Source organism: Panthera leo, chromosome A1 (genome assembly GCF_018350215.1).
Source record: "Panthera leo isolate Ple1 chromosome A1, P.leo_Ple1_pat1.1, whole genome shotgun sequence".
Classification (NCBI taxonomy): domain Eukaryota; kingdom Metazoa; phylum Chordata; class Mammalia; order Carnivora; family Felidae; genus Panthera; species Panthera leo.
In genome coordinates, this window is record NC_056679.1 from 116,733,405 (window position 1) to 116,749,873 (window position 16,469).

General features: G+C 39.0%; 1 protein-coding gene across 1 annotated transcript; it reads left to right on the top strand.

Moving 5' to 3' along the window:
* Positions 1-11,829: 11,829 nt before the first annotated feature.
* Positions 11,830-14,837, top strand: LOC122218941 (protocadherin alpha-1-like). The gene has a single exon (XM_042937236.1). It carries the CDS (start codon positions 12,253-12,255, stop codon positions 14,668-14,670), a length of 2,418 nt encoding a protein of 805 aa, XP_042793170.1. The 5' UTR covers positions 11,830-12,252; the 3' UTR covers positions 14,671-14,837.
* Positions 14,838-16,469: the final 1,632 nt, after the last annotated feature.

The window sequence follows — 16,469 nt, forward strand, 5'->3', positions numbered from 1 at the left end:
AAATGGAATCAGGCGTTATGTAACCTTTTAGGATTAGTTTTTTTTTTCCTTCACTTGGCATAGTTCTCTGGAAAATCATCCATGTTTTGTATGTATCAATGGTTAGCTCCTGTTTATTACTGAATACAATCCCATGATATGGACGTACCATAGTTTGTTTTATTACTCTCACACTGAAGTATATCTGCATTGTTTTCACTTTTCTGGATACTGTGAATAATTCTGCTAACAACATTTTTGTAAAGGTTTTTGTGTGAACATGTTTTCATTTCTCTAGAATAAAAGCCCAGGAGTACAATTATATGTATATGTTTCTTTATTATTTTTTAAACGTTTTCTTTTTTTAAATCTTTAAAAATGTTTATTTCTGAGAGAAAGACTGAGCATGAGTGGGGGAGGGGCAGAGAGGGAGATGCAGAATCTGAGGCAGACTCCAGGCTTTGAGCTGTCAGCATAGAGCCTGTCAGCATAGAAACTTGAACCCACAAACTATGAGATCATGACCTTAGCTGAAGTAGGACGCTTAATCAACTGAGCCACCCAGAGAAACACCCTGTATGTTTCTTTAAAGGAAATCTGCCTAACTGTTCTCTAGACTGGCTGTGGTATTTTTCATTCTCACTAGGTATGTATGAGTGAGCTACTTTCTCTACATTCTTGCTTACATTGATGTCACAATTTTCATTTCAGCCATTCTGATATTTTTTAAAAATTTAAATCCAAGTTAGTTAACATATAATGTAATAATGATTTCAGGAATAGAATTTAGTGATTCATCACTTACATGTAACACCAAGTGGTCATCCCAACAAGTGCCCTCCTCAATGCCCATCACACATTTTGCCCAGCCCCCACAACACCCCTCCAGCAAACCTCAGTTTGTTCTCTGGATTTAAGAGTCTCTAATGGTTTGTCTCACTCTCTGTTTTTATCTTATTTTTGCTTACCTTCCTCTACATTCATCTGTTTTGTTTCTTAAACTCCACATATGAGTGAAATCATATGAAATTTGTCTTTCTCCAATTGACTTATTTCGCTTAGCATAATACACTTTAGTTCCATCCACGTTGTTTCAAATAGCAAAATTTCATTATTTTTTTTAATTTTATTTTTAACGTTTATTTATTTTTGAGACAGAGAGAGACAGAGCATGAACAGGGGAGGGGCAGAGAGAGAGGGAGACACAGAATTGGAAGCAGGCTCCAGGCTCTGAGCCGTCAGCCCAGAGCCTGACGTGGGGCTCGAACTCACGGACTGCGAGATCGTGACCTGAGTTGAAGTCGGACGCTTAACCGACTGAGCCACCCAGGTGCCCCAAAATTTCATTATTTTTGATTGCTGAGTAATATTCCATTGTATATATATACCATATCTTCTTTATTCATTCATTAGTCGATGGACATTTGGGCTCTTTCCATACTTTGGCTCTTGTCGATTGTGCTGCTATCAACATTGGGATGCATGTGTCCCTTCGAATCAGCATTTTTGTGTCCTTAGGATAAATACCTAGTAGTGCAATTGCTGGGTCATAGGGTAGTTCTATTTTTAATTTTTTGAGGAACCTCCATACTATTTTCCAGAGTGGCTGCACCAGTTTGCATTCCCAACAGCAGTGCAAAAGGGTTCCTCTTCTCTGCATCCTTGCCAACATCTGTTGTTGCCTGAGTTGTGAATTTTAGCCATTCTGACAGACGTGAGGTGGTATCTCATCATGGTTTTGATTTGTATTTCCCTGATGATGGGTGATGTTGAATATTTTTTCATGTGTCTGTTAGCCATCTGGATGTCTTCCTTGGAAAAGTATCTATTTATGTCTTTTGCCCATTTCTTCACTGGATTATTTGGTTTTTGGGTGTTGAGTTTGATAAGTTTTTTTAAAATAGATTTTGGATACTAACCTTTTTTTCTGATAGGTCATTTGCAAATATCTTCTCCCATTCTGACAGTTGCCTTTTAGTTTTGCTGATTGTTTCCTGTACTGTGCAGAAGCTATTTATCTTGATGAGGTCCCAATAGTTCATTTTTGCTTTTGTTTCCCTTACCTCTGGAGACATGTCAAGTTAGAAGTTGCTTTAGCCAAGGTCAAAGAGGTTGTTGCCTGTTTTCTCCTTTAGGATTTTGATGGCTTCCTGTCTTATGTTTCATCCCTTTTGAGTTTATTTTTGTGCATGGTATAAGAAAGTGGCCCAGTTCTTCTGCATGTCGCTGTCTAGTTTTCCCAACAGCATTTGCTGAAGAGACTGTCTTTTTTCCATTGGATATTATTTCCTGCTTTGCCAAAGATTAGTTGGCCATACATTTTTGGGTCCATTTCTGGGTTCTCTATCCTGGTCCATTGATCTATGTATATGTCTGTTTTTGTGCCAGTACCATACTGTCTTGATAATTACAACTTTGTAATACAGCTTAAAGTCTCAAATTGTGATGACTCCATCTTTGGTTTTCTTTATGTAGATATAGATATAGATATAGATATAGATATAGATATAGATATAGATATAGATATAGATATAGATGTATATATATGGTTTATTTATCTTTGAGAGAGACAGAGACAGCATGAGTGGGGTAGGGACAGAAAGAGAGAGAGGGAGGGAGAGAGAATCCCAGGCAGATTCCATGCTATTAGCACAGAGCCCGATGTGAGGCTCAATCTCGCCAAACTGAGAGATCATGACCTGAGCTGAAACCAAGAGTTGGACGCCTAACCGACTGAGCCAGCCAGGTGCCCTGGTTTTCTTTTTTCAACATTACTTTGGCTATTTGGGGTCTTTTGTGGTTCCATACAAATTTTAGAATTTGTTCTAGCTCTGTGAAGAATACTGGTGTTATTTTGATAAGGATTGCATTGAATGTGTAGATTTATTTGGGTAGTATCAACATTTTAACAATATTTGTTCTTCCAAGCCATGAGCATGGAATGTTTTTCATTTCTTTGTGTCTTCAATTTCTTTCATAAGCTTTCTATAGTTTTCGGTGTATAGGTCTTTCATGTCTTTGGTTAGGTTTATGGCTTGGTATTTTATGGGTTTTCGTGCATTTGTAAATGGGATCGATTCCTTGATTTCTCTTTCTTCTGCTTCACTATTGGTGTATAGAAATGCAACCAATTTCTGTACATTGATTTTATATCCTGCAACTTTGCTGAATTCATGGATCAGCTTTAGCAGTTTTTTGGTGAGGTCTTTTGGGTTTTCCACATAGAGTATCATGTTGTCTGTGAAGAGTGAAAGTTTGACTTCTCCTGGCCGATTTGGGTGCCTTTTATTTCTTTTTGTTGTCTGATTGCTGAGGCTAGGACTTCCAACACTGTGTTGAATAACAGTAGTGAAAGTGGACATCCCTGTCATGTTCCTGACCTTAGGGGTAAAGCTCTCAGTGTTTCCCCATTGAGGATTATATTAGCTGTGGGTCTTTTGTGTATGGTTTTTATGATCTTGAGGTATATTCCTTCTATTCCTCTTTTCTTGAGGGTTTTACCAAGAAAGGATACTTTGTTTTGTCAAATGTTTTTTTTCTTAAAATACATTTTTAAATATTTACTTGGATTTGAGAGAGAGAGAGAGAGAGGGAGAGGGAGAGGGAGAGGGAGAGGAAGAGGGAGAGGGAGAGATGGAGATAGATAGAACGGGGAGGGGCAGAGGCATGGAGACAGAATCTGAAGCAGGCTCCAGGCTCTGAGCTGTCAGGACAGAGCCTGACACAGGGCTCGAACTCACAAGTCGCAAGATCATGCCCTGAGCCAAAATCACATGCTTAACCAACTGAGCCACCCAGGCACCCTTCAAATGCTTTTTCTGCATCTGTTGAGAGGATCATGTGGTTCTTATCTATTCTTTTATTAATGTGATGTATCACACTGATTGATTTACAGGTATTGAACCAGCCCTGCATCCCAGGAATAAATCCCACTTGATCGTGGTGAATAATTCTTTTAATGTATTGTTGGATACAGTTTGCTAGTACATTTTGATAGTTTTAATTTGCATTTTCCTAATAGCTACTGGTGTTGGAAATATTTTCACATATTTATTTGCCATCTGTGTACCTTTGGTGTAAAATATCTTTGCCCAGGTTCTAATTAGGCTGTTTGATTTTCTAGTATTTAGTTTTGTGTGTCCATTATATATTGTAGATACAAGTTCTTTGTCAGATATGTACTTGCAACAATTTCTCCAAAATTTGTAGATTTTCTTTTCCTGCTCTAAATGTGGCATTTCATAGAATAAAAGTTTTTAGATTTTGATAAAGTTCAATTTATCAATTTTTCCTCTTAAAGACTGTGCTTTTGGTGTCAGATCTAAGAATTCTTTGCCTTCCCTTAGATGCTACAGATTTTCTTCTCTCTATATATGTATTTTTAAGTTTTAGTGTTTTATATTTTACCTTTATGTTCGCGATCCATTTAGGGTTTTTTGTTTGTTTGTTTTTGTAGTTTTTGATCCACCACATTTTTGTTATTTTATTTATGTTGAAGTACAGTTGACACACAGTTTTACATTAGTGTCAGGTGTACAGTACAGTGATTTGACAATTATATGTTATCCTATGCTCAGCACAGGTGTAGGTATCATCTGTCACTGTAGAATGCTGTTACAATACAAATTACTGTGTTCCTTATGCTGTACCTTTCATCTCCGCAAGTTGTTCATTCCATAGCTGGAGTCTTGTACCTCCTATTTCCCTCCTGATCCATTTTGAGTTATTTTAGTATAAGATGTGAGACTTAGATCAAGGCAACAGTGGTGGTTTCTTCCTCTTCTTCTTTTCCTCATCTTTCTCCTCCTCCTCCTCCTTTTTCCTCTGCTACTTCTGCTTCTTCTTATTGCCTAACAAAGTCCAATTGCTCCAACACTGTTTATTAAAAAGCTTTCTTTTCTGCATTTAATTGTTTTTCATCGTTGTCAAAATTTAGTTAGTTGGGCACATTTTCATGGATCTATTTTTGGATTCCTTATTTTGGTCTGTTGACCTACAGGTCTATTCATCTGTCAATAACATAGTCTTGGTTTCTCTCTTTACATAATAAGTCTTAAAATAGGATACACTCATTCCTTCTCCTTTTTCCTTGTTTTTGAAAGTTGCCTTAGGTATTCTAGTTCCATTGCCATTCTATATAATCTAATTGATAGCTACAGAAAATGTTTGCTGGGATTTTGGTAAGAATCATGTTGTCTTTATATTAATTCATGGAAAATTTACATCTCCTTATGATATGTTGAGTCATCCAATTCATGAACACAGTCTGTCTCTCCATTTATTTATTCTTCAGTTTTTAAAATCAGTAGTGTTTAGTTTACTGAATACAAGTCGTATACATATTTTGTTACATTTATACCTAAATATATTTTTTGAGTGAATGTGAATGTAAATTATATTTTAAATTTAATTTTGGTGTGTATATTTTCACTGTTAGTATGTGTAGGTACAATTCGTTTTGTATGTTTATCTTATTTTTTTGTGATGTTGCCAAGTTCACTTACTCTGGGAGTTTTCATTTATTTATTTATTTTTGATTCCTTGAGATTTTAATGTACACATTTATGTCATCTGTAAATAAGGACAATTTTATTACTTTCTTTCTCATCTGTGTGCCTCTTATTTCCAACCCCCCCCCCCCCTCTTTTTTTTTTTCTTTATTGCACAGGCTAAATCTTCCAGCAGTAGGCTAAACAAGAGTAGTGAGTTCAGGTCTTTGCTTTGTTCCCAGTCTTAGGGTAAAAACTGGGATTCAATCCTTCACAATTAAGTATAATGTTAGCTATAGGTTTGTTATGGATACTGTTTATCATGCTAAAGAAGTTTCATGGTTTCTGAGAAGTCAGATGTAATTCTTATCTTTTTTTCCTCAAGGGGTAAGGTGTTATTTCCCTCTGGCTTCTTTCAGGACACAGATTTCAGAAAATATGTGACTTTCTGTAGTTTGAAATGGATATGCCTTTATGTAGATTTTTTAAAAGCATTTATAGTCCTAAATTATCTGAGCTGCATAGATCTGTGATTTGGTGTCTGCCATTAATTTGAGGGAAATTCTCAGTCATTATTATTTCAAATATTTCTTCTGTTCCTATCTCTTTGTTCTCCTGGTATTCCAATTATGTATATGTTATACCATTTGTAGTTGTTTCACAATCGTTGGATATTCTTTTCTGTTTTTTCATTGTTTTTTTCTCTTACCTTTTTGGTCTTTGATGATTCTATTTATATATCTTCTAACTGAGAGATTCGTACCTTACCCATGTCCAGTCAACTAATGATTCTATCAGAGACATTTGAGATGTAATCAATAATAATAAAATTATTATTTCTGTTACAGTGTTTTTATCTCTAGCATTTCTTTTTCGTTCTTTCTTATTATTTCCATTTCCCTCTTTACATTGCCCACCTGTCCTTAATGCTGTCATCTACTTTATTCATTAGAGCCTTGAGCATATTAATCATAGTTGTAAATTCTTGGTTTGATAATTAAAACACGCCCTTGTCATATATGGTTCTGATATTCATTCTGTCTCTTCGAATTGTGGAGTTGTATTTTGTTTTTGTTTTTGACTTTTGGTATGTCTTGTAATTTTTTCTTGATAGCTGGACAGATGTGCTGGGTAGAAGAGACTGCTATCATGTTCCTGTAATAGTATGGTAGTGAGGAGTGCAGAGAGGGGAGACATTCTACATTTCTGTGATGAGGTTTCAATCTTTTTAACTTTTTGTTTTAATTTACTTTGAGGGGTAATGGGCAGAGAGAGGAGAGAGACTCCCAATCAGGCTCCATGCTACCAGTGTGGAGCCATATGTGGGGCTTGATCTCACAACTGCAAGACCATGACCTGAGCCAAAATCAAGAGTCAGACGCTTGACCGATTGAGTCACCCAAGCACCCCAGGTTTCAATCTTTTATTGAGCATATGCTTCTGGACTGTGAACTTCCCCAAGTTTTCTCACTTCTCCCCACCCCCAGGTGAAACAGGATAGTTACAGTGTACTGGAATTGGGTATTTTCCCTTTCCCTCATGGAAAGCTAGAGCCTTCTGGAGCTGGATATTTTCCTTCCCTCAGAACAGTTAAGCTCTGATAATAACTCAATAGGTTAGCCTCTCATTAATTAGTTTCCCCTCAGGGAGACTCTTTTTAAGAAGAGCAGAATGCTCTGGATATTTCAAAATGGTTCCTTTTTCGCTCCCACTGCCAGAAGCATGAGAGGATTTTTCTCTTTCAGACTCTGTGGGAGTCTGTCCATGTTCCTGGAGGTAAATCTCAAAATATCACGATTCCATGACTGCTTCCCCCTGGAGTTTTCAATTCTCAGACTTCTACATACTAAGTCTCCAGTGATTCATCAATTATAGTTCAGATTTCCCTACTCCAGCACTGATTACCACAGTGTTTTCTCCTCTTGAGTCTCTGTACCAGTAAGTTGTGACTCCCTATATCTCCCTGTGACTCTCTTATCTTTGGGTCATTGATTTTCCCAGTGTTCTCTCATCCACCCAACTTTTACACATCCAACAAGAGTTGTTGGTTTTCCAGTCTGTTCAGCTTTTAACTTGTCAAAATGGAGTGGTGATTTCCAAGCTCCTTACATTCAGAACTAGAAACTGTAAGTCCTTGAAAATATTTTTTATTTTTATAAAGTCTAATTTGCCTATCTTTTGTTTTGTTGCTTATGCCTTTGATATCATATTCAAGAAATCACTGCCAAAACCAGTGTCATGCAGTTTTTGCCCTATATTTTCTTCTAAGAATTTCATAATTTTAGTCTTATATTTAGGTCATGGATCCATTTTGAGTTCATTTTTGTATGTAGTGTTGGGTAAGGTTATAACTTCATTCTTTTGCATCCTGTTTTCCCATCAACATTTGTTGAAAAGACTCTTTTTTCTCCCATTGAACAGACTTGACACCTTTGTTGAAAATAATTTGACCTTATTTATATATGAGGATTTATTTCTGGAATCTCTATTCTATCGGTCTATGTTTGTCTTTAGGCCAGTGTCTTTAGGCCACACCATTTTGATTACAGGAGCTTTGTAATAAGTTTTAAAATCAGGATGTATGAGTCCTCCAGCTTTGTTCTTGTTCAGGATTGTTTTGGCTGTTTGAAGTCCCTTGAGATTCCATATGAAATTTTTTTTTATTTTTTATTTTTATTTTTTAACATTTATTTATTTTTGAGACAGAGAGAGAGCATGAACAGGGGAGGGTCAGAGAAAGAGGAAGACACAGAATCTGAAACAGGCTCCAGGCTCTGAGCTGTCAGCACAGAGCCCGACGCAGGGCTCGAACCCACAGACCGCGAGATCATGACCTGAGCCGAAGTCAGATGCTTAACTGAGCCACCCAGGCACCCCTCCATATGAATTTTTAAATGAGATTTCCTATTTCAGCAAAAAACATCATAGGGATTTTGATAGAGATTACATTAAACCTATAGATCACTTTGAGTTGTATTGACATCTTAATAAGTCTTTCAATCAATGAACATGAGATCTCTTTGCATTTGCTTATATATTCTTTAATTTCTTTCAGAAATGTTTTTGTTGGGGCACCTGGGTGGCTCATTTGGTTAAGTGTCCAACTTTTGATTTTTGGCTCAGGTCATGATCTCACAGTTTGTGGGTTTGAGCCCCATGCAGTCAGCATGGAGCCTGCTTGGGATTCTCTCTCACCCTCTCTCTTTCTGCCTCTCCCATTTGAGCATGCGTGTGTTCATGTGCTCTCAAAATAAATAATCTTTTTTATTTTATTTTATTTTTTTTCAACGTTTTTTATTTATTTTTGGGACAGAGAGAGACAGAGCATGAACGGGGGAGGGTCAGAGAGAGAGGGAGACACAGAACCGGAAACAGGCTCCAGGCTCTGAGCCATCAGCCCAGAGCCCGACGCGGGGCTCGAACTCACGGAGCGCGAGATCGTGACCTGGCTGAAGTCGGACGCCCAACCGACTGCGCCACCCAGGCGCCCCTAAATAATCTTTTTTAAAAAAGTGCTTTTGTTGTTTTCATCATACAAGTCTTTCACCTTGGTTAATTCCTAAGTATTTTATGATATTATGAATGAAATTGTTTTCTTAATTTCCTGTTCAATTGTTCACTTTTAGTGTATAGTGTTGCAGCTGATTTTCATGTGTTGACTTTGTATCTGCCACTTTGTTGAATCATTTATTAATTTCAAGTTTTCTGTGCAATCTTTAGGGTGTTCTATATATGAGATAGCATCTGTGAACAGAGATAATTATACATCTTCTTTCCCATTTTGGATGCCTCATTTTTGGGGAGAGGGCGGTTATTTGCTCTGGCTAGAACTTTCAATACTTTGTTGAATAGAAAAGGTGAAAGCAGGTCTCCTTGCTTTGTTCCTAATCTTAGAGGAACAGCTTTCAGCCTTTCACCACTGAGTATGTTTGCTGTGGGTTTTTCATGTATGGCATTTTATTATGTTGAGGTGGTTTCCTTCTATTCCTAGGATTCTGAGTGTTTTTATCATGAAAGAATGTTGAATTTTGTTACATGCCTTTTCTGCATCTATTGAGATTATCATGCGTTTTTTTCCTTCATTCTCTTAATGTGGCTTATTACATTGATTATGTATACTGAATCATCCTTACACTCCACAAATAAATCCCACATGCTCATGGTGTATAATCCTTTTAATATGCTGCTGAATTCAGTTTTCTAATATTTTTTTGAGGATTTTTTTTTTTTTTTTGGAGGAATCAGTGTTCATGAGGGAAGTTGATCTGTAGTTTTCCTTTCTTGTAGTGTCTTTGTCTGCCTTTGGTATCAGGGTAATGATGGCCTAATAGAGTAAGAAAGTGTTCCTTCCTCTTTATCTATTTGGAAAAGCTTGAAAACGATCAGTATTATTTCTTGAGTGTTTGGTAAAATTCACCAATGAAGCCATTGGGCAAGGGCCTTTCTTTGTCAGGAGATTTTTAAAAATTACTGATTTATCTTTTTACTAGTTATAGGTCTATTTGGATGATGTAGCTATTTTCTCTGTGCTTACTGTGGACATTGCATTTAATATCTTACATTATAGTACTCTGAATTTGTACCAGCTTAAACTCAATAATATACAAAAACACTCTGCTATTTTAACAGCTCTCTCTGATAACAAAATTTCTAGTCATTTATGTCCGCATTTATTTTTTCCTTGAATATAATATCATGTAGCCTTTTATTTTCATAGTAACTACCATGATAATGCAGTCCATGGTTAACTATTTTTTAAGTTTCAATTAAGTGTCATCTGATCATTGTAAATGACATTTTTCTTATACTGAGAATATCTTCAAATCCAACAATTTTCATCAAAATAAAGAGGATGAAACATTACCATATGGCTTATGGTTGAGATTATATTTAAAGATCACTGTAATTCCCAACATTAAAACATGATAATTTATAGTTTTCAGTTAAATAGAGATACGTTTTAAAAGTCAAAATAAGCTTTTAACTGTAGAAAACAAAGTATATTTAATTCAACAGTTTTATGTTTGGAATATCTGAATGACAGCAAATTGCAGTTAGCATTATTCTATGTATTCTTCATAGTAATAAAATGCATAAAAGGAAATTTATACCACATTAAACTACCTTGTACATTAAAATATTGACAGTATTGTCTAAATCTATTAGCATTTAAAAAAGTATCAAGTTCTGAATTTGCTTCATTTCAAGAATAAGAGGGTACTGATGTATCTTATATTCCTGTACCTTTGTAATGAGGCAATTACTACATTGGAATTGCTATTAAAATTATAATCTGTTTTTTTTAAAAATAACATCATGTTTCATCTACATTTTAATTATCAAGTAAACAGTGACTTAGGCTTTCTGATTAGGAACTTATATGAATCCTTATTTATATTAATATCCTTAAATATCCATGGTACTTGAAGTAAAAATGTTAAGGCCATCCTTTTTTTTTTTTTTTAATTTTTTTTTTTTTCAACGTTTTTTTTTTTATTTATTTTTGGGACAGAGAGAGAGACAGAGCATGAACGGGGGAGGGGCAGAGAGAGAGGGAGACACAGAATCGGAAACAGGCTCCAGGCTCCGAGCCATCAGCCCAGAGCCTGACGCGGGGCTCGAACTCACGGACCGCGAGATCGTGACCTGGCTGAAGTCGGACGCTTAACCGACTGCGCCACCCAGGCGCCCCAAGGCCATCCTTTTTAAAGTAACTTGTGATAGTTTATTCAGATCACATTTATTAGTCAAATTTTGATGTAATTATGGGGTTCTGATTATAAATTGCACTAAAGTTGAAAGAGAAGTTTAATAGGTTTTTCTCAAATAGTTTTTTTCTGAAAACCTAATCTTCACTTTAGATTTACATTTAAAAACTTGACTACAGATTATTATAATATTCTCAGATATGTGTACTTGATATTGATTCAATGTTAATTTTATTCTTATTGACATATGACAATGACTTAATAAGAAAAAAAGGTGCAGCTGAAAATTTGATATAGGAATAAAGATCCAAGGGACAGTAGCTTAATTTGGAATAATGACTTTTAGAGGCGAAAGTTATTAGTTCAGCACTTAGATGTTATATAACAAGAACAAAGGAAAATGTCCCAAATTTCATTATTCTAAGATTTCAAGTATCAAAAAGTGATGTCGCTGTTCATAAACACTGAAAGAATTTTAAATGTATTTCAGAAAAATTTCTAAAAATATCATAAGTAAGTTCCTGGTAATATTATTTTAAAAATTAACACGCACAATATCCTAGAATAAGGTGAACTTTAGTGGCCAAAGTGTTTTATTTTAAAGCTCCAGTATTCATTTACAAATATTTAATAATAAAAACATGAGCTGATAAATTGTTTTAAATGAAAAGATGTAAGGTTATTGGTGCATATTTCTATTTTCCCAAAATCTAATTGTAATATATTTGTGACCACTGCTAAAGGACAGTATTGAATTACATACTCTTAAGTGAGAGTGTACAGTCTTTAAAAGACATAATTGAAAGTGATTGCATTGAATAAATTGCAAATGAATATATAGCCTATTTTGGAAATCAATGAAGAATCTACAATCTACAGCATTAGCCACATGATGTCGCTGTATACCACAAAGTCTTGTCAATGTTAAGGTATAGATCACCAAAAACTAAGGGAGGAAGCTCCATTTTGTTACAGCCTGAGAGAAGACAAAAACAGGAGACATATTATTCAAGATATAAAGTAAAGAAAGCATGATTTTGAAGTGAGAGCGGTACCAAAGGTGTAGTGGTTTTGCGATGCTGTTTCCTAGGCAAGGAGGCAAGGGAGCCCAGCGCCTGCTGCTCTTCGTTTTGCTCCTCGCAGCCTGGAAGACTGGGAATGGTCAGGTCCACTACTCGGTCCCGGAGGAGGCCAAACACGGCACCTTCGTAGGACGCATCGCGCAAGACCTGGGGCTGGAGCTGGCAGAGCTGGTGCCACGCCTGTTCCGGGTGGTGTCCAAAGGCCGTGGGGACCTTCTGGAAGTAAATCTGCAGAATGGCATTTTGTTTGTGAATTCTCGCATCGACCGCGAGGAGCTTTGCGGGCTGAATCTGGAGTGCTTCATCCACCTGGAGGTAATTGTGGACAGACCGCTGCAGGTTTTCCATGTGGAGGTGGAGGTGAAGGACATTAACGATAACCCACCGATTTTCAGAGGGAGAGAACAAAGGTTATTTATTCCTGAGTCTAGACTGGTGGATTCACGTTTCCCGATAGAGGGTGCTGCTGATGCGGACATTGGGACCAATGCTCTAATAACTTACACCCTCAGCCCCAGTGATTATTTCTCTTTGGATGTACAGGCAAGTGATGAACTGAGTAAGTCACTTTCACTTGAATTGAGGAAATCTTTGGATAGAGAAGAAACACCAGAACTTCGTTTATTATTGACGGCCACTGATGGGGGCAAACCAGAGCTGGAAGGTACAGTTCAGCTGCTGATCACAGTGCTGGACGTTAATGATAATGCCCCATTGTTTGCCCAGGCTGTGTATAGAATCCATTTATTAGAGACTACAGCAAATGGAACATTAGTGACTACATTAAACGCCTCTGATGCCGATGAAGGTGTAAATGGCGAAATTGTCTTTTCCTTCGGCAGTGATGTTCCCCTAAACATTCAAAAAAACTTCAAAATTGATTCCAGCTCAGGAGAAATTAGGCTAATTGGTAGACTGGATTATGAAGAAACAAAATCTTATGAAATTCATGTAAAAGCAGTTGATAAAGGAAGTCCTCCAATGTCAAATCACTGCAAGGTTTTAGTGAAAGTGCTAGATGTAAATGATAATGCTCCACAACTGGCAGTCACATCTCTGTCTTTGCCAGTCAGAGAGGACACTCCACTCAGCACCGTCATTGCTTTTGTTTCCGTGTCCGACCGCGACTCCGGAATCAACGGGCAGGTGACCTGCTCTCTGATGCCTCACATCCCCTTCAAGCTGGTGTCCACCTTCAAGAATTACTATTCGCTGGTGCTGGACAGCGCCCTGGACCGCGAGAGCGTGGCGAACTATGAGCTGCTGGTGACCGCACGGGACGGGGGCTCGCCTTCGCTGTCGGCCACGGCCAGCGTGTCCGTGGAAGTGGCCGACGTGAACGACAACGCGCCGACATTCGCGCAGGCCGAGTACACGGTGTTCGTGAAGGAGAACAACCCTCCCGGCTGCCACATCTTCACGGTGTCCGCGCGGGACGCGGACGCGCAGGAGAACGCGCTGGTGTCCTACTCGCTGGTGGAGCGGCGGGTGGGCGAGCGTGCGCTGTCGAGCTACGTGTCGGTGCACGCGGAGAGCGGCAAGGTGTACGCGCTGCAGCCGCTGGACCACGAGGAGCTGGAGCTGCTGCAGTTCCAAGTGAGCGCGCGCGACGCGGGCGTGCCTCCGCTGGGCAGCAACGTGACGCTGCAGGTGTTCGTGCTGGACGAGAACGACAACGCGCCCGCGCTGCTGCCGCTGCCTGGGGCGGGCGGCGCGGGCGGCGCCGTGAGCGAGCTGGTGTGGCGGTCGGTGGGCGCGGGCCACGTGGTGGCGAAGGTGCGCGCGGTGGACGCCGACTCGGGCTACAACGCGTGGCTGTCGTACGAGCTGCAGCCGGCGGCGGGTGGCGCGCGCAGCCCGTTCCGCGTGGCGCTGTACACGGGCGAGATCAGCACGACGCGCAGCCTGGACGAGGCGGACTCGCCGCGCCAGCGCCTGCTGGTGCTGGTGAGGGACCACGGCGAGCCGGCGCTGACGGCCACGGCCACCGTGCTGCTGTCGCTGGTGGAGAGCGGCCAGGCGCCCAAGGCCTCGTCGCGGGTGTTGGCGGGCGCCGCCGGCGCGGAGGCGGCGCTGGTGGATGTCAACGTGTACCTGACCATCGCCATCTGCGCGGTGTCCAGCCTGCTGGTGCTCACGCTGCTGCTGTACGTGGCGCTGCGGTGCTCGGCGCCGCCCAGCGAGGGCGCGTGCGGGCCGGGGAAGCCCACGCTGGTGTGTTCCAGCGCGGTGGGGAGCTGGTCGTACTCGCAGCAGAGGCGGCAGAGGGTGTGCTCTGGGGAGGGTCCGCCCAAGACCGACCTCATGGCCTTCAGCCCCAGCCTACCTCAAGTTCCAGGCTCCGCAGATGAAAGACAACAACCCTCAGAGTCAGAACACTTAGGAAAGGTGAGTCTTTTCCATCGATTCTAGAATTGTTCTATTTACTTTGTTAATGATTCTATTTTGATTCATATTTGCTTATTTTTTAATCACTATCCTACTGTGCATTATATGGTATGAAATAGAGATGCATCTTGCACTGAGAACAATTTAATTTAAATGATTTCCTTATTTTCACATTTTGTTTTTTTCATAATTAAATCTGTTCATGAATAATAGGACCTTGAAGGATTGAAAAACACTTAAGCTAAATTTGAAAACTTATTACATGTAAGTAATTTTTTCTCAAAATTAAAAAAGTTAATAATTGGAAAAAATTTAAAGAGTATGAATATATAATGCATATTTCCTATTTACATCATCTATCCATTCTGTCAGAATATATTGGAATAGGACTATATGTATATCTGGATGTTTTCTAAATTATTCTTTCAATCAAGAATTCATTTGTCTTTATCTGTTTATGCAATAGGTAATAAATAAGGTTTTCATTTCCTTGTACTTGAAAGCAGCCTGAATGGATCTTTTATTGCCAGGACCTGCAAAAATACCTATCAGGGGTGCCTGGGTGGCTCTGTCAGTTAAGGGTCTGACTTCGGCTCAGATCATGATCTTGTGGTTGGTGGGTTTGAGCCCCACATTGGGCTCTATGCTAATGGAGCCTGGAACCTGCCTCCCTCTCTCTCAGCCCTTCCCCTGCTCATGATCTCTCTGTCTCTCTCAGAAATAAATAAACATTAAAAAAAGTTTTCAAAAATACCTATCAAAGATCATTACAACACATGACATCACTTGGGAATAATTGCTCATGATACATATTTCTTTCAGGGGTCACATAGCTTGTGATTTGGAATAAAGATTTCACACTTGCAAAATCCTTAGAGTTTTAAGGTACAATAGAAAGTTCACTGAGGAAAGAACCCCCTTTCAATTTTGTTAAAATATCTTAACACTATAAAAATATCTTAACATTTACGAAATCACATTGTGGGTGGCCAGGTAGTGGGAGTTTTTTTTACATAAAAGTGGAGAGTACCCTAACTCAGGTGTTATGTTACTGGGTTGCTCAGTCATCCTTCCCAGTATCACTATCACCAGGCTAATGTGTACAGGTCTCCCACTGTGCAGAGACTGACCACCCGCCTCTGGCACCAAACTGTGCCCATGATAACATTTTCCACAACTGTGAGCTCACTCACTTTCTCCTGGCAGCATCCCTATAACTAATGAAATTGGAGTTTTCCCAAAAAGTAAAGACTGATATTGAATGACTACATTTTAATTGGAAATTCCTGTGTTGGGTAGTTAAAACATAAACTTGAAAAGTAAATGTTACACTTGGAAAAGAATTTAAACACTTCAAAAGAAGATGTGTTGGGGTGAAATAACTGTCTAAAACTGTCTTCTATTTGTTTTTTAGCTATATGCTGTTTTTTTCCCCATATGTATGTGGATATTGGTGAATTGTAGAAATAACTTCCACTAAGTGATCTGGGTCTTATCCATTTAACAGGCCAGATATTCATTTTCATCTGAGATCTGCTTTTAAAGGAATTGAAAAGTTAGGTGGGGAAATCTTTTAAGGATAGTCTGTTTCTACAGTAAACTTCTTAGTTGCTAAGAGTTGATACGCCTCAAAATTTAGGGAGTGTATATTTCCTGAGAATCAGAAATGTTTATCTGAGGCTTTACGGAGAAAAAGAAATGGTTTGAGCAAATAAGGAGGAACTCCTTTTTTGGGAGGAGTCATCTTACCTAGAGTCTCATATCTACTCACTACTTTCTTGGGACTTGTGTGCAGAGTATGACTGGTCAGGTGGAATCTGTCC